This window comes from Ranitomeya variabilis, chromosome 2 (assembly GCF_051348905.1).
Source record: "Ranitomeya variabilis isolate aRanVar5 chromosome 2, aRanVar5.hap1, whole genome shotgun sequence".
Classification (NCBI taxonomy): Eukaryota; Metazoa; Chordata; class Amphibia; order Anura; family Dendrobatidae; genus Ranitomeya; species Ranitomeya variabilis.
In genome coordinates, this window is record NC_135233.1 from 53,955,985 (window position 1) to 53,975,426 (window position 19,442).

Here is a 19,442-nt window from a genome sequence, read left to right on the forward strand (position 1 = left end):
ATCAGCGTACTCAGGACAAATTGGACAACAACTTTTGGGGTCCAATTTGTCTGGTTACCCTTGGGAAAATAAAAATTTGGGGGGGCTAAAAAAATCATTTTTGTGGAATTTTTTTTATTTTTATTTTCACGGCTCTGCGTTAGGGTTAGGGTTAGTGTCACTGCAGTGATATATATTGTATATAAGGGGTGCTCACTGTATCAATGCAAAGTGGTGCTCTGAAGGAAAAAATCACGTAGACTTTAAGCAAGAACCTTCGGCACTCAAATAAGGACAATTTATTGTTCAGTTTTCAAAAATGAAAAAAGAGGCAAAGCCTCCACCAAATACAAAGAAATAAGCAAAACGTTGGTATGCACAGATATACTTCAGCCGCGACGTTTTGGCAACAAAATGCCTTTTTCAAGCCAAATCTGTCAGAAAATATATACAAAGACAATAGATGTTAAAAAAACATTACAAACACCCGAAAATAATAAATACAAACATTATATAAGTGACGCATATCAATCAGGTGCTATACAACACCGAAACATAACACAACGTATTTGCTAGAGTTAACTCGACAGAGATAACTGGAGTTATGGTCCAGGTATCAAACACTGGATATGACTAATACAGTAAGATGTGCGTGACTATGGTGCTACAAAGTGCCATAAATGAACACATGAAATGAAATATATAAGTATATGAACAGAAAAGGATGCACAGAGGAAAAAAGCACTGTACAGAGGCAAAGAAGCACAAAGCAAAAGGGCACAGAGAAAAAATGTATATGCATAGAGATAAGAAGGGATTTATATATATATATATATATATATATATATATATATATATATATATATATATATATATATATATATATATTATATATATATATTTTTTTTATTATTATTATTGATTGACTGAGGACCCATGAAATTGGACAATAACTTTTGGGGTCCAGTGTCTCCTGTTACCCTTGGGAAAATACAAAACTGGGGGCTAAAATATAATTTTTGTGGAAAAAAAAATAATTTTTATTTTCACGACTCTGCGTTATAAACTGTAGTGAAACACTTGGGGGTTCAAAGTGTTCACCACACATCTAGATAAGTTCCTTAGGGGGTCTACTTTCCAAAATGATGTCACTTGTCGGGGGTTTCAATGTTTAGGCACATCAGCGGCTCTCCAAACGCGACATGGCATCCCATCTCAATTCCAGTCAATTTTGCATTGGAAAGTCAAACAGAGCTCCTTCCCTTCCGAGCTCTGCTATGCACCCAAACAGTGGTTTACCCCCACATATGGGGTATCCGCGTACTCAGGACAAATTGCACAACAACTTTTGGGGTCCAATTTCTCCTGTTACCCTTGGGAAAATGAAAAATTAGGGGCGAAAATATAATTTTTGTGAAAAAATATGATTTTTTTTTTTACGTCTCTACATTATAAACTTCTGTGAAGCACTTGGTGGGTCAAAGTGCTCACCACACATCTAGACAAGTTCCTTAGGGGGTCTACTTTCCAAAATGGTGTCACTTGTGGGAGGTTTCAATGTTTAGGCACATCAGGGGCTCTCCAAACGCGACATGGCGTCCTATCTCAATTCCAGTCAATTTTGCATTGAAAAGTCAAATGGCGCTCCTTCGCTTCCGAGCTCTGCCATGCGCCCAAACAGTGGCTTACCCCCACATGTAGGGTATCAGCATACTCAGAACAAATTGTTCCTCAGCTTTTGGGATCCAATTTCTCCTGTTACTCTTGGTAAAATACAACAAATTGGAGCTAAAGTAAATTTTTTGTGAAAAAAAGTTAAATATTCATTTGTTTTTTAAACATTCCAAAAATTCCTGTGAAACACCTGAAGAGTTAATAAACTTCTTGAATATGGTTTTGAGCACCTTGAGGGGTGCAGTTTTTAGAATGTTGTCACACTTGGGTATTTTCTATCATATAGACCCCTCAAAGTGACTTCAAATGTGATGTGGTCCCTAAAAAAAAAAATGGTGGTGTAAAAATGAGAAATTGCTGGTCAACTTTTAACCCTTAACTCCCTAACAAAAAAAATGTGGTTCCAGAATTGTGCTGATGTAAAGTAGACATGTGGGAAATGTTACTTATTAAGTATTTTGTGTGACTTAACTCTGTGATTTAAGGGCATAAAAATTCAAAGTTGGAAAATTGCGAAATTTTCAAAATTTTTGTCAAATTTCCGTTTTTTCACAAATAAACGCAGGTAATATCAAAGAAATTTTACCACAAACATGAAGTACAATATGTTACGAGAAAACAGTGTCAAAATCAATGGGATCCGTTGAAGCGTTCCAGAGTTATAACCTCATAAAGGGACAGTGGTCAGAATTGTAAAAATTGGCCCGGTCATTAACGTGCAAACCACCCTTGGGGGTAAAGGGGTTAATGTACACTATGCACCCCATCTTGACTGAAAAAAACAGAAATGTAGAAATTTTTGCAAATTTATTAAAAAAGAAAAACTGAAATATCACATGGTCATATGTATTCAGACCCTTTGCTCAGACACTCATATTTTAGTCACATGCTGTCCATTTCCTTGTGAACCTCCTTGAGATGGTTCTACTCCTTCATTGGAGTCCAGCTGTGTTTAATTAAACTGATAGGAGTTGATTTGGAAAGGCGCACACCTGTCTATATAAGACCTCACAGCTCACAGTACATGTCAGACCAAATGAGAATCATGAGGTCAAAGGAACTGGCCAAGAAGCTCATAGACAGAATTGTGGAAAGGTACAGATCTGGCAAAGGTTACAACAGAATTTCTGCAGTACTCAAGGTTCCTAAGGGCACAGTGGCCTCCTTAATCCTTAAATGGAAGAAGTTTGGGACCACCAGAAGTCTTCCTAGACCTGGCCGTCCAGCCAAACTGAGCAATCGTGGGAGAAGAGCCTTGGGGTGAGAGAGGTAAAGAAGAACCCCAAGATCACTGTGGCTGAGCTCCAGAGATGCAGTGGGGAGATGGGAGAGAGTTCCACAAAGTCAACTATCACGGCAGCCCTCCAGCAGTCTGGCCTTTATAACAGAGTGGCCCGATGGAAGCCTCTACTCAGTGCATGACATATGAAAGCCTGCATAGAGTTTGCTAAAAAAAACACATGACGGACTCCCAGACAATGAGAAATAAGATTCTCTGGTCTGATGAGACGAAGATAGACCTTTTTTGTGATAATTCTAAGCTGTATGTGTGGAGACAACCAGGTACTGCTCATCACCTGACCAATACAATCCCAACAGTGAAACGTGGTGGTGGCAGCATCATGCTATGAGGGTGTTTTTCAGCTGCAGGGACAAGACTACTGGTTGCCATTGAAGGAAACATGAATGTGGCCAAATACAGAGATATCCTGGATGAAAACCTCTTCCAGAGTGCTCTGGACCTCAGACTTGGCCAAAGGTTCACCTTCCAGCAAGGCAATGACCCTAAGCACACAGCTAAAATAACAAAGGAGTGGCTTCAGAACAACTCTGAGACCACTCTTGACTGGCCCAGCCAGAGCCCTGACCTAAACCCAATTGAGCATCTCTGGAGAGACCTGAAAATGGCTGTCCACCAACATTCACCATCCAACCTGACGGAACTGGAGAGGATCTGCAAGGAAGAATGGCAGAGGATCCCCAAATCCAGGTGTGAAAAACTTGTTGCATCATTCCCAAGAAGACTCATGGCTGTACGTGTTCAAAAGGTGCTTCTACTCAATACTGACCAAAGGGTCTGAATGCTTATGACCATGTGATATTTCAGTTTTTCTTTTTTAATAAATTTGTAAACATTTCTACATTTTTGGGTTTTTTTTCCGTCAAGATGGGGTGCAGAGTGAACATTAATGAGAAGAAAATGATCTTTTTTGAATTTACCCAATTGCTGCAGTGAAACAAAGAGTGGAAAATTTAAAGGGGTCTGAATACTTTCCATACCCACTGTATGCAGTGTTTTTCCCAACAAGGGACTCATTTTTTATGCACATGTGTCTGCAGAAAATACTTAATGTGTTCATATAACCCATTTTCTTAACCATTGGATTGTAGTGAAAACCATTGAGTTCATCAAGATTTCCTTCACGTTGACCACAACAATAAATCGGCATGCTGAGCCATCAAAAGTTACTGAAACTTTGTAGGAATTCTTTTTCGGGGCGCATAGCATAAGTGTGAGCACCTGTCACATTGAACATGCTGATCAGTGTAGGGGCGTTATGTTCCAGAACAGGAGGAGCTGTGCAGGTTGAGGTATCATTTTGTGAGAAGAGATTGAGTAATCCTTACCATTGACTTAAATCTCTGCTCATTCAATGCTTAGAAGTCCAGTATGCATTACTACTGTACTTGGATACTGACAGCCTATCAGGTATGAATGTACATACAAAGGTAGGTGGAGCCACTATAAGGACAGCCCACTGGACTCCTAAGCATAGAAGGAACAAACAGGGATTTATATTAATAAATGACAAGTCTTTTTTTCCAGAAAGCTATATATCATTTTGCTCAGGTCCTCCTGCTTTATTCCTGTAGGCTATATGTTGTCTGAAAATCAAACTGCTTATTAAACGTGACAGGTTCCATTTAAAGGAAAGAAAAATGTTAGCCTTATCTAGAAGGGCCGATCACAGCTGTGAACTGAGGCTAAAACTGTCCATGCCCACTAGATGGATGAACCAGGGTATGGCCAATCATTCAGCAAGGCTCGTTAAAGGGTCGATATTGACTTTTAGGATTGCAACTTCCAATAGGTGGTGCTATAGTTCCTGTCTTCTTCCTCTCTGAAGATTCCACCCCTCAGTGTGTCTTGGGATGCAGTGATTGACAGCTCAGCCATCCATTCTGACACTGGGAGGTTCAGAGCTTCCTTCAGATGTTCCCTTGGTTACTCAACTGCTTAACTGGGCTGTCAGCCGTAGCTTCAGCCAAGTGTTGTGTGTCTCGTCTGTGCCTAGTGCTTTGATTGTTGGTCTATCCCTGCCTGACCTTGGACTTTTGACCATCTGTTTGTTTTACCCCTTTGCTCAGATCCGCTATCCTTCTGGTCTTTTGACCTTGGACTGTTACCTGACTACGCCTTTGTCTCTTCCCTCTGTTTATGATGTACCCTTCTGGCTGTTTACCTCGGACGCTATGATTTTCCCAGATGATGGCTTGTTCACGAGAAGTAACTCAGCGTCATATTATCTCAGGGAGAAAGGAAGGATCAAACATGCCGGATTCTGATCTCCTCCACAATCAGTTGTCTGTGGCTCCTATACACATTAGATGGTCAGATGAACACGTCAGCAGACATTACGCTATTGGGGGCTTTAGACTGGAAAATCTACCATGACTCAGTTTCTCTAGTTAAATGTTCTATATCATGATTTATTGATTTGTGCCATAAAATGGTGACAACCATGCCAGTCAATGAATCAAGCAAGCAAAACCCTAAAATCCTAAGAAGTATGTGTCGTCAATTCTGCATACAGGTCCGGCCTGGTATGTCCACCACCCGTTCCAATTCTCCTACTTCACCCTGTATTGTTTTCTGTACATGTGTATTCAGGAAAAAAATATAAATTCTAATACATCTTTTTTTTTTTTTAATTTGTATTGTTCTGTCCCTCTATCTGCCTGGAAATAATTGACAAGTGGACATTACCATTTCTCTTGATAATAGTGACATAGTGTCAGACTATCAGTATTATTTTGGACAGGGTTTTTACTACTTATTGACAAGGGTAGCGGTAACTCTCAGATGTCCCGTTTATTTCCAGGAGGAATAAGAGAGGAATGACATAACGCAGAGTTCTAAACAAAAAGAGAGATGCCTCAGATATATTATTTTATGGATATCGCAAGCATTTAATTAAACAGACATGTCAGAAGTGACCGATCCTAACAATTCTTTTTTGATTATTAGATATCAGATGCGATAGAACACCTCCAGGGGGCGCTGAAACAAAGGCGGGATGATCTGTACTGTCTGCATCTACTGGCGCTACTATTATCAGCGCAAAAACAGTACAAACACGCCACTGATGTCATCAACATGGCCCTGACCGAGTATCCCGAAAACTTCAGGTACACCCACTTCTTCAGCTGTTTAAGATGTTAAACTTATTAATGAAAAATATTGTACGTAGCGTCCAATCTTGTGAAGGGTTTACTTTTGGGGCATGTGCACGCAGGGCGCACGTACATAGCGGATTGTCTATCTGTTCACATTGTTAAAATATCCGCGCGTTGTAAGAGATTTTAAGAAGTTTTATGCACATGTCCGGTAAATTCACCAGCGCTGCAGCTTTTTTGGCGCAGAAGGCCTAGCGGAAAGCAAACTCACCTGTATATTTTAGGGTATGTTCCCGGCTGCTTTTGGGCCCTAGAAATGGCAGGGCCAGAATATATGCGATTCCATTTGAAAAATAAACTGAAATCATTTCAGATGGTAAAAGAAAAACAAAGAACTAAATGTGGCTGCATAAATATGCACACCCTTATACTATTACTTTGCTGAAGTCCCCTTTGAATTTATGACAGCATTCAATCTTTTCTGAGCAGACCAATCGCTCCTGTGTATGGAGGAGTCGGGGAAGATGGCTGCCCGCCGAACAAGGATCCGAAAGCTCTTGCTCTTTCTGTAGCTTTATAGGGCAGGCAGTGCTCCCTGGGATTATAGGTATGCAAATTGTCTATTCTCCAAGGCAAAGTCAGAGGGATGTCTTGTGCCGCCTATTGGAGGTAGCTACCCTATAAGACAATGTGTAACCTTAACGAGGTTAGTCCCAAGACCTTTCTTTTCCAAAAAATATACAACCCTTTGCAGACAGCTGTATCAGGTTCTTGCCCCTTTTCAGAGTAAAGCACAGTACTAGCCACCTAGTAGCCTTGTTGACGAGCGACAAGAACCCTGAAACAGCTGTCTGTGAATGAGCATCTTTTTTCTTCTGGAGAAAACAGTAGTTTGGCTAAACATCCCAAGTCATGTGGGAAGATCAGGTAATGACTTATAGAGTAGTTACCTCCAATAGATAGAACTGGAAAGCCAGCCTGGAGACCATTATCAGGCTGTGGACCCTAAACGTCCATCACCGACCTCTTACAGCCAAGCAGCTCCTAGTCTGCACTGACGAAGAGCAAGAAACAGCTGACTACAGATGATTGCCTTTTCCTTTTGCTCATGTTGGACATTAAAGGGAACCTTTCACCCCCAAAATCGTAGATGAGCTAAGCCCCCCGGCATCAGGGGCTTATCTACAGCATTCTGTAATGCTGTAGATAAGCCCCCGATGTATCCTGAAAGATGAGAAAAAGAGGTTAGATTATACTCACCCAGGGGCGGTCCCGGTACGATGGGCGTCGCGGTCCGGGGCCTCCCATGTTCTTACGATGACGTTCTCTTCTTGTCTTCACGCTGCGGCTCCGGCATAGGCGTACTTATCTCCCCTGTTGAGAGCAGAGCAAAGTACTGCAGTGTGCAGGTGCTGGGCCTCTCTGACCTTTCCTGGTGCCTGTGCACTGCAGTACTTTGCTCTGCCCTCAACAGGACAGACAAAGTACGCCTGCGCTGGAGCTGCAGTGTGAAGGCAAGAAGAGGACATCATCGTAAGAAGATGGGAGGCCCCGGACCGGACTGCGACGCCCATCGGACCAGACCGCAGCAGGACCGCCCCTGGGTGAGTATAATCTAACCTCTTTTTCTCATCTTTCAGGATACATCGGGGGCTTATGTACAGCATTCCAGAATGCTGTAGATAAGCCCCTGATGCCGGTGGGCTTAGCTCATCTATGATTTTGGGGGTGACAGGTTCCCTTTAACTTATAAGGTAGTTACCTCCCGTGGGTGGCGTTAAGAGAGCCAGCTTTGGAGGCATGTACATTTTTTTTTTTTGCGTGATATTGAATCCTCACAGTGCGCACTGTACGGGCTGTCAGGATTATCCGGTGCCGGGTCATATGACCACAAGAATGTGATTTGCATACTTCCGGCCACATTCCAACTAGACCTTTCCGGCTTCTGTCAATTCACTTGCATTGAGCGAGGCTGTGCACGTCTAGTCGGCATGTGACCTCATGTATGCAAATCTTATTCTCACGGTCACGTTCCCGCCCTCTCCCAGCATCGGAGAATTCTGAAATCCCCAAGCCTGGACAACCCCTTTAACCTCCTATTTTATTGCGGGATTTTCTGGTGAAACTGATAGCAAAGCAGACACACCTAATAATGGCATAAAGTTAGTTTTCTCAGGATGTTTTGTTAGACTTTGCAGGACTGATTGAAGCAGGGGTTAAACGAGTCTTCTAAACGGGGTTGCAAATTTTGGTAGGTATGTGTTCCATAAAAGTCCCGTCTGGACCTGTATCACAGCCATGTGCATAGGACCTTACACCTTTTTTCTTCTTGCCATTATTCCCAGTGAGAACACTTAGGATTTGCTTTCTCATTAGGTATAGTTGAGCTTTTTTGGTTTTAGCACGTTACTTTGGTGAGAAGCAGGGGTGGAGGAGAGAGCATTGTCTCGCCCAGGCAGATTTTCCCCAGTTCTTGCTGCTAATTAGGCGAGAGATAAGAAAACCTTATGGCTAGCCGCTGAGTAAAATTCTGTTTTTATACCGATCATTAAAATCTCTTAAATTCTCCACGGACGCTCTGACATTAACTGCCATAAAGCAAGGCGACCTAAGATCACACATTTAAGGAAAAATACTTATAGTTTGATGTGACAAAATGTCACTAGTAATACAGAGTGCACTGGTTTTCATTCCCCGAGGCAGAATACGATTTGGGATTCAGTTAATTTTTTAAGCTACTCCGCTGCCGGAGTTTACCGAAAAGCAGAAACGTGTCTAATGTAAGAAATGTCGGATTTCTAATACAGTCGTTGTTTAATCTTTATATAAAAGAATTGACAATGATGCCTAGGCCTCATTCAGACTGGCATGACGCAGGCGCAGATTATCACCCAAGTACCGGACTGATTGTGAGTCTACCTACCGGACCTAACTGCATCATTCATCCCTATAATCCTGATCGTTCAGGTCATAAAAGCTGTCATCAAGCCAGGACCTGCAGGCGTAAAACGAATGCAAACTGGACCTGCATTATGGAAGTGTGAATGAGGCCTAAGGGCTGCGCAGACAACAACGATGATCTTTAGGCCCACGCGATCTGCATGTTTACAAAGGCAATGATAGAGAACAATGAAACTTCATTTGGATGATCATCTGCCCATGTACAAGGTATTCCCATCTCCAAGATCGTATCACAGTATGTAGTAGGTGCAATAATAATATTACCAAAACCTCCAATTAAAAATGTAGCATAGTTCTTCTCATTCGCTATGTCACTTTCCCCATGTGCAGGGCGCTACAGCAGCTTAGGTATCCATGGTTACGACCACAAACAGCTGTCACTATATGAGTGGTCGTAACCATGGATAACTAATCTACTGCAATGCAGTGGACATGGGGTAAGCAACATAGAAAATCAGAAGAACTATACTACATTTCTAATTGGAGGTATTTTCTAATATTAAAAAAAAAAAAGCCGATAAGGCAGCGCTGGCTCTGGTTTAGCATGCAATACATAAAATGCATATGCACATATTGATTTCTAACTGTACTTTAAACTGAGACATTTAGCAAACAATTGATCAGTTTTTGTGCTACCCCGCCACATCACGGCATTCTCAGATAGGGGCAGTCCTACTCTACGTTTTGTATTTACGCTGTGCGATAATGTCCTCCTAAATGTATTTGCATATAAAAAGCAAGACTATATTATATGCAAACGTACCTGAAGCATTTCTGAAACACTCCCACGGCGCCAAAAGGGCAAGCGCAGATAATGGCCGACCAGGTCTGGACAAGACATCCGGACATTTCAGATCTGACCTCCACACTGCCAAACCAGCAACCGTGGATGAAGGGTGAGACAGGCCCAGACACAGATGCATAATCAAACAGAGCCTATGGGGGAGGGGAGGGCTGCTGCAAGTGTGAACAACAGCCTAGATCAATCACGATAAAGACAGATAAAATGGCGTGCATAACCAAGCGCGCATGGCAATCGTGGTGGTCAGCCACGTGCTAACCATAGACAGCGCTGGCTACTTGGCTTTTTTATTTGATATTGGTTTGTGGCTGACCCCCACTTTTGCCTTGCGCACTTGGTGAAATCAACATTTTATGTCACACGCCAATGAGCCGTTAAGTGCTCTGGGAGTGACAGCGAACTTCCTGAGCCTCTGCCTCCCATAGCTGTTTCCACGCCCAGGGGAGTGAACTGCAAAACACTGGATTCTAAGGAGCTACATACACAATAAGATGGTTCAGCTGATCTTCCGAGCGGCAGCTATCTCTCTCCCGACTCCTCCATGTACAGGAATGTTCGCTTTGCCGAGTTACCCGTATTCTTTACAAGATTCCTCTGGTGGTGGCTTATCTTGTGGAAAACAAAAGGATCCGTATTCCAAAATTAGAAATGCTGGATCCCCGTATTCTCTACAAGATTCCTCTGGTGGCGGCTTATCTTGCGGAAAACAAAAGGATCCGTATTCCAAAATTGGAAATGTTGGATCCCCGTATTCTCTACAAGATCCCTCTGGTGGCGGCTTATCTTGTAGAAAACAAAAGGATCTGTATTCCAAAATTGGAAATGCTGGATCCCCGTATTCTCTACAAGATTCCTCTGGTGGCGGCTTATCTTGCGGAAAACAAAAGGATCCGTATTCCAAAATTGAACATGCTGGATCCCCGTATTCTCTACAAGATTCCTCTGGTGGCAGCTTATCTTGTGGAAAACAAAAGGATCCGTAGTCCAAAATTAGAAATGCTGGATCCCCGTATTCTCTACAAGATTCCTCTGGTGGCAGCTTATCTTGAGGAAAACAAAAGGATCCGTAGTCCAAAATTGGAAATGCTGGATCGCCGTATTCTCTACAAGATTCCTCTGGTGGCGGCTTATCTTGAGGAAAACAAAAGGATCCGTATTCCAAAATTCGAAATGCTGGATTTCCGTATTCTCTACAAGATTCCTCTGGTGGCGGCTTATCTTGTGGAAAACAAAAGGATCCGTAGTCCCAAATTGGACATGCTGGATCCTTTTCCCCTGACATCATCGATCCGGAGGTCAGGAGAGGAGCAAGAGTGCTCAAAACGGCTGTCAAACTTCACTATCGAAATATCAGCAGGTACAACGCCTTTCGAGGCTCCTGGCCCTCTTTCTCAAGTGACAAGTATTTTTTTTACTTGAAACACATTGTACCTGCCGATATCTCAGTTAGTCATTTACCATCATCTGTGCCAAATCAAATGTCCAACTCATCACATTGTTTCTTTGTTATAAAGTATGGTCAGTTTGTTAGGACTCTACGTAAAGTGGATAACTAAGCGCATTTTGATTCCCGGAGGAAGTAGTTGTCTTTCTTATATAGATTACTGCCCCTCATACATCTGCGTTAGACTAGCAATGATAGTTTTCGCGCAGTCTGTAAATTTCCGCTGCAAACTTTCACAGCTGATTTCACCCTGTGCAACATTTCTGCGGCAGAATCTGCATGTTTGTGGCCACATTGATACATTTCTCTTTATTTGATGGGATGAATCCAGTCATACCCTGTCTCTATGACATGTGAATGTCAGTGTATTACTGCACAGAACATTATGACGTTGTCTTTCGGGGCCTTTACGGAGCCCGATGTCTGGATGCATTACCACTACCAGTTCAGTAAAAAAAAAAAAGAATCCCAATATAAATAGATTTCTGATTTATTAGGTGTCACCCCTGCTAATAAAAGCTCCGGGTCCCCGTGTAGTGTATATATCGCAGCGTTTCCATAGCAGCCCGTTCTGGCAGCTTTTTAATATGGAAACAAATATGCTTTCCCTCTTTAACAATATCTAGTGCATGAATCTCGTCCTCATTACGTTACCTATTCCAGCCCGGAGAAATGTATTATTCCCAAACAGATGTTTTTCCTTAAACAATGCAGCTGGAGCTCCGATTACATTCACATTCTCCTGGTTTTAATTTTGGTTGTAGCACAGAATTCGCTCCATAAAAATTAAATAAATCAGAACTGCTAATTTGCAGTCAGCTGCAAGGATCCGAGGAGCGCGCAGAGGAGGCTCTCCTCTCTTATGTTTCGGGGCGCTGCATGGCCCAGTTTTCCCTCAGTGATAACACTTTATTTTGCCACCGGAATTTGTTCTTACATTTTGAAGCCTAATAATTCCAGTTTGCAGTCTGGTGCTGCACCTGCAGGAACATGCTGTAATTATTAACAGTTTCCTGGGAAGATTGCATCCAATTTGGAACCACGTCACAAGCGCAAAGGGAGTTTTTTAAGACTATGAAGTGGAGACATAAGGCTTTCGTTAGTCCCCTGCATCATCCCTTGCCTCTTACAGTTTTGTGGCTTTTTTTGTCATTTCGTCAAAGCAGATACTCAGGCCAAGGACGATGAAAAGAAACCAAACACCCTTGTAGACGTCACGTAAATGGCTATATGAGAGCTCCATACTAGGGCATTGGACCTGACTGTGTGCCTCCAGTTTCACATAGAGGTTTTTATTATGGATTCAATACACATGCATTGAAGAAAAGCATTCAAAATTGTATTTGTTGTATTACTCCTACAGGGTCCCCCCATAACAACCTTCTCCACAAAACGTAGCCGAGTCTTAATTCCTGCAGCCTTATATCCCTAAATACCTAAAGGGAATCTGTCAGCACAAGATGACTGTTCAAACCAAGCACAGTCGTTGAGTACACCCTTGGTATGGCCAAGCAGTTCAGTGCATCTGTGACAGAACCTTCTGCTTTAAAGAAGCACTCCTCCTCCCATCAAAGTTTTTGTCCTCTTAATACACTGCTCAAAAAAATAAAAGGAACACTAAAATCCCACATCCTAGATATCACTGAATGAAATATTCCAGTTGTAAATCTTTATTCATTACATAGTGGAATGCGTTGAGAACAGTAAAACCTAAAAATGATCAATGTAAATCACAACTAATATCCCATGGAGGTCTAGAGTTGGAATGATGCTCAAAATAAAAGTGGAAAATCAAATTACAGGCTGATCCAACTTTAGTGGAAATGCCTCAAGACAAGGAAATGATGCTCAGTAGTGTGTGTGGCCTCCACGTGCCTATATGACCTCCCTACAACGCCTGGGCATGCTCCTGATGAGACGGCGGATGGTCTCCTGAGGGATCTTCTTCCAGACCTGGACTAAAGCATCCGCCAACTCCTGGACAGTCTGTGGTGCAACGTGAAGTTGGTGGATGGTGCGAGACACGGGCGGGCCAGTCCATAGCGTTAATGCCTTCATCTTGCAGGAACTGCTGGCACACTCCAGCTACATGAGGTCTGGCATTGTCCTGCATTAGGAGGAACCCAGGGCCAACCGCACCAGCATATGGTCTCACAAGGGGTCTGAGGATCTCATCTCGGTACCTAATGGCAGTCAGGCTACCTCTGGCGAGCACATAGAGGGCTATGCGGCCCTCCAAAGAAATGCCACCCCACACCATTACTGACCCACTGCCAAACCGGTCATGCTGAAGGATGTTGCAGGCTGCAGATCGCTCTCCACGGCGTCTCCATACTGTGTCACGTCTGTTACATGTGTTCAGTGTGAACCTGCTTTCATCTGTGAAGAGCACAGGGCGCCAGTGGCGAATTTGCCAATCCTGGTGTTCTGTGGCAAATGCAAAGTGTCCTGCACGGTGTTGGGCTGTGAGCACAACCCCCATCTGTGGACGTCGGGCCCTCAGACCATCCTCATGGAATCGGTTTCTAACCCGTTGTCCAGACACATGCATATTTGTGGCCTGCTGGAGGTAATTTTGCAGGGCTCTGGCAATGCTCCTCCTGTTCCTCCTTGCACAAAGGCTGAGGTAGCAGTCCTGCTGCTGGGTTGTTGCCCTCCTACGGCCCCCTCCACATCTCCTGGTGTACTGGCCTGTCTCCTGGTAGCGCCTCCAGCCTCTGGACACTACGCTGACAGACACAGCAAACCTTCTTGCCACAGCTCGCATTGATGTGCCATCCTGGATGAGCAGCACTACCTGAGCCACTTGTGTGGGTTGTAGAGTCCGTCTCATGCTACCACAAGTGTGAAAGCACAACCAACATTCAAAAGTGACCAAAACATCAGCCAGAAAGCATTGGTACTGAGATGTGGTCTGTGCTCCCCACTAGGGTTGAGCGACCTTCAGTTTTTTAGGGTCGAGTCGGGTTTTGTGAAACCCGACTGTCTTAAAAGTCGAGTCGAGTGAAAACGGCCGACCACAGTGAAAAGTCGGGTTTCGGCCGAAACACGAAACCCAGTGAAGATAATTTTCTTTTTTTAAATCTCTCTCTCTCTTTCTCTCTCTCTCTCTCCCTCCCTCCCTCCCTCTCTCTCTCTCTCTCTCTCTCTGTCCCAGAACAGAAAATTTCGATTTGCACATTCCAAATCGCTACTGCGCACAAGCGATAACATGACGATAGGCGTTCACTCCCCTAACACCTATGTCATCACTCTGCCCACGCTCATTCATTGGCTGAAAAAATGGCGCTAATCGCGTCATACGAAACGCGACTTTGGCGCCAAGATCGCGTACCGCATGGCCGACCCCACACAGGGATCGGGTCGGGTTTCATGAGACGCCGACTTTGCCAAAAGTCGGCGACTTATGAAAATGAACGACCCGTTTCGCTCAACCCTACTCCCCACCTGCAGAACCACTCCTTTATTGAGGGTGTCTTGATAATTGCCAATAATTTCCATCTGTTGTCTATTCCATTTGCACAACAGCATGTGAAATTGATTGTCAATCAGTGTTGCTTCCTAAGTGGACAGTTTGATTTCGCAGAAGTTTGATTTACTTGGAGTTATATTCTGTTGTTTAAGTGTTCCCTTTATTTTTTTGAGCAGTGTATATTGCAGTCTTCATATTATATAGCACTGTGTGATCAACCCGCACCTCGCCACCCCTCCTGACATCACTATTACGTCCGAGGGATCACGTGGTATGCTCTCCTCACTTGCACCAATGTGACGTTCCGCACCCCCCTGGGGACATGTAAGATCAGCTTGTACAGCTTTCAAAAACATATATGAGGCTGTTAGTTCGAATCAAGATATCTACAGTCAATCCGCACTTTGCGATACGTGCATAGATCATAAATTGAGGATGTCTTCTTGGGGTCTGCTTGGCAGAGAATGGTGGTCTATAAAGAGTGCAATGAGTGTATAACATCACTCTCCATAGAGATGATTGGGCATGTTTGAATTACCTGCTGTGCTCCTATTCATCTCTATGCAGGGAGACAGTCTTTGTGCCTTGTGCGTAAGATGCAGAAGCATGTTAGCGCTATATAAATGTATAAGATGCAAGGATGTTATAGCTCATAGAAGAGAGGCGGTAAGAGGAGCGGCATAAGCAACACACTATGGTGTCCAAATGCCTTAATATATGCAGTATAAAAGTAGCGGTTTTATTCAAGAGTCAATCCCTTTAAATGCTACAATTCTTGCAGACACCATATGGGGAAGCTGACTGGCCACAGATATCATTTTACAGCAAGTAAATAGGAAAAATGCAATGACAGCCGCTCCTGCTAGTGGCAGCTGCCAGGAGATCACCTGACAACAGTTTAGCATTGCGTTTTCGACATTCGTTTAATCTAAAAAAAAAAAAAACCTCTACATTTTTGCCAAGCTGTAGCCCAGGGATATGGTGGCAGAAAAAGATCAATCTACCCAGACGGAATGTTAAAGAAAGAAAATTTGCACCCAATGGATTGTACATCATCATGCACCAAATTGCTAAATTACTGACTAATTGCAGAAATTTCTTCTCACTCTGAGGAGCTGAAACTCTCTGAAGTTATGCATAAACAGTTGTCATTGTATAAAGTGTAGTTACTCCTTTTAACCATCTGATGGCACTGTTGCTGTTTTTGGATTTCAATTTTTTTGCAACTTACAAGTCCTTGATGCAGGGATATATTATATACTGTAGGTCCTGGCTGCAGCTCTGCCTTGTGCTACATTTTTTTTTTCCACAAAGAAATGCAAATTTTTAGCTAAAGATTCTCCCCAGCATGTGATCTAAAGAGAGATAATCAACTATTATAAATTCTCCAGCAATGCACAGCAGTCTTTTTCATGAACAAATTGTGGCAAAAATCGAGATTTTTAGATTTACCCTAATTTTCCTCATTCCCACATACCCTCTATATGTGATCAATGGAGCACATTTATTAATGACAAATAATTAAAAAAAGGAATTTATTAATTAATAATGCTAGTTTTTAGCATGAAAAATGCTGTTAAAGGAATCATGGCGCAATCTATATTTGCACAAAAGTTTGTGCTGTTCCCCAGCACTGCTAAGTTTGAAAAAATGTGGGGAAAAGTGTGTTTGTGGTCTTCAAGTAAAGTTTTGGACTGAAAGACGGAAAGTGGCGTAAATTTTGCTGCAAATCTATAGACAGACGTAGGTAGACCTCTGCTATATGGAGACGTAAATGTCATTTTTTGACCTTCAGATGGTCTCAAATGTACCAAATTTATTACCAGATTTGCTCCAAAATTAAGGCTTCAGCTCACTCTTGGTATTCTGGTTCCAACAATTAACTGCAATAAGGAATCTGTCACCAGGTGTTTGCTACGTCATCAAAGCCTGAATCCAACGATGTATCACTTAGAATACTGGGTGCCGCAGTTCTGACACAATGAGAGTTTTTAGATTTAGCATGTAGCAGAGCTGAGAAAGCTAACCCCGCCCACCCCACATCTAACCCCGCCCACCCCAGGCACTGTCTATAGACCGTGAGCTGCTTATCACAGTAGTGGGTGGAGTCTGACTAGCATGCGTGCGCTGCTGTAGTCAGGGCAATGATAATCACCAGGTGATAAAACCTTCACTGTAAGTAAGCAATCAAGGAACAATCTTTTCCATATGAATGCACGTACTGTACCTTATCAAAAAAGCTTCTCTATTTATGCGTCACTAATCGAGTGTGCAGTGGATTTTTTTTCTAGCTTCTTGTACCAGACAGCAGTGACAAGCCATTCCCCGGCGTGTGTATATCACGTGATCAGGACAGAGTGGAATGCCCCTTTAAACAGCTGATTTTCTGTGGTTTTCCATAGAACTGTAGATATAACTATTACAATATTTGTAGTAATAGATGTATTATCCTCGTTATTTTGCCTTGGTGATGAGCCGGTACCAACAGATCCGGTAAATATGGATTTCAGCCTAATGGTCTCATTGCCCAAACAAGTAGTCCGTCCTGTTGCATACACAATGACGTAGACACAACATGTGCCACTTTTTAGTTCTGGTCCTCTTTTTCTTCATCCATCACTAGAATAAATGCAGACAAGACAGACATTGATAATTCTAGGGCTTGGTAGGACTTCTAAAACAATTGGTGGGCATTGTTTTATGGGCCTTTGCCCCGTTCTGTGCAGTGCAATGGAAAATTACCTTGGCTTGGTACGCAGGCAATCAAAACTATAAAATTATTACACCCCCCCTTTGCAAAATTACATTTACTAGAAAAATTTACAACCTTTCTGTCAAGGAAGTCCTGGAAAATTTGCCGTTTCCTGTCACATTCGCATTACTTGAACCCCATAGAAAATATTTGGTTGGAGAGGAAGTTGCCGATGGCGGCATTAAACCCAAGAATATAAGTATAAGAGACTTGGAAGCCATTGCCCATGAGGAATGGGCCAAGATTCCTCAGTAACACTGCAAGAAGCTGGTGCCTTGCTATATATCACATTTATAGCAGGTGATAACAGCCAGAGGGGCAGCAGGGCATAACAGCCAGAGGGGCAGCAGGTCATAACAGCCGGAGAGGCAGCAGGGCATAACAGCCAGAGGGGCAGAGGGTCATAACAGCCAGAGGGGCAGAGGGTCATAACAGCCAGAGGGGCAGAGGGTCATAACAGCCAGAGGGGCAGAGGGTCATAACAACCAGAGGGGCAGCAGGTCATAACAGCCAGAGGGGCAGCAGGTCATAACAGCCAGAGGGGCAGCAGGTCATAACAGCCAGAGGGGCAGCAGGTCATAGCAGCCAGAGGGGCAGCAGGTCATTACAGCCAGAGGGACAGCAGGTCATTACAGCCAGAGGGGCAGCAGGTCAAAACAGCCAGAGGGGCAGCAGGTCATAACAGCCAGAGGGGCAGCAGGTCATAACAGCCAGTGAGGCAGCAGGTCATAACAGCTAGAGGGGCAGCAGGTCATAACAGCTAGAGGGGCAGCAGGTCATAACAGCCAGAGGGGCAGCAGGTCATAACAGCCAGAGGGGCAGCAGGTCATAACAACCAGAGGGGCAGCAGGTCATAACAGCCAGAGGGGCGGCAGGTTATAACATCCAGAGGGGCGGCAGGTCATAACAGCCAGAGGGGCAGCAGGTCATAACAGCCATAGGGGCAGCAGGTTATAACCACCAGAGGGGCGGCAGGTCATAATATCCAGAGGGGCAGCAGGTCATAACAGCCAGAGAGGCAGCAGGTCATAACAGCCAGAGAGGCAGCAGATCATAACAGCCAGAGGGGCATCAGGTCATAACAGCCAGAGGGGCAGCAGGTTATAACCGCCAGAGGGGCAGCAGGTTATAACCGCCAGAGGGGCAGCAGGTCATAACAGCCAGAGGGGCAGCAGGTCATAACAGCCAGAGGGATAGCAGGTCATAACAACCAGAGGAATAGCAGGTCATAACAGCCAGAGGGGCAGCAGGGCAAAACAGCCAGAGGGGCAGTAGGTCATTACATCCAGAGGGCCAGCAGGTCAAAACAGCCAGAGGGCCAGCAGGTCATAACAGCCAGAGGAAGAAAAGGAACCGTATGCACTACCCCGTGAAGGTGCCCGGGTAGGATCCCACACCATATGATAATATAAAATAAACCCGGCACTCAACTTATGGTGAATCTCTTTTGGATTTATTTGTCAAGAGAGAAAATAAACGTTTCGGCCCTTGTAGGCCTTCTTCAGTAAACGTGCTGCCAATAGGAGCGATGGATGATAAGGCAGTGTCAATCTGCCTGTGTTTTTTATCAAGGAGTAGATTTGTGCAGGCACACGGGATCCGTTGGTGCAAGGTCTGGATCTACACAGGTGGCCTGAGAGGAGCTATGGTGCCTTAAGCGTGCATGTCCTGGCGACGCGGTGTCCACCGCTTGTCTTGTGAGACAAGCGGTGGACACCGCGTCGCCAGGACATGCACGCTTAAGGCACCATAGCTCCTCTCAGGCCACCTGTGTAGATCCAGACCTTACTGTTATGGTCCTGGTGGTTAGGAACACATGAACTGACCTGATAGGTAAACCAGAAATAAAGGACAAGCTCTGGGAATGTGGGAACTTTACTGACCGCAACCCTGATCCTATCAACACACACTATAGGCAGCCGTGGAGCGTTCCTGACAGGCCTAGACGCCTCTTCACAGC

General features: G+C 43.9%; 1 protein-coding gene across 3 annotated transcripts in view; it reads left to right on the forward strand.

Moving 5' to 3' along the window:
- Nucleotides 1-19,442, forward strand: part of TTC7A (tetratricopeptide repeat domain 7A) — a 390,080-nt gene that overhangs the window by 236,277 nt on the left and 134,361 nt on the right. For all 3 annotated transcript variants that reach the window (XM_077282426.1, XM_077282427.1, XM_077282428.1), the window contains one exon: nucleotides 5,903-6,063. In XM_077282426.1, coding sequence (XP_077138541.1) covers nucleotides 5,903-6,063 — 161 coding nt within the window. The remainder of the gene's footprint in view (nucleotides 1-5,902; nucleotides 6,064-19,442) is intronic.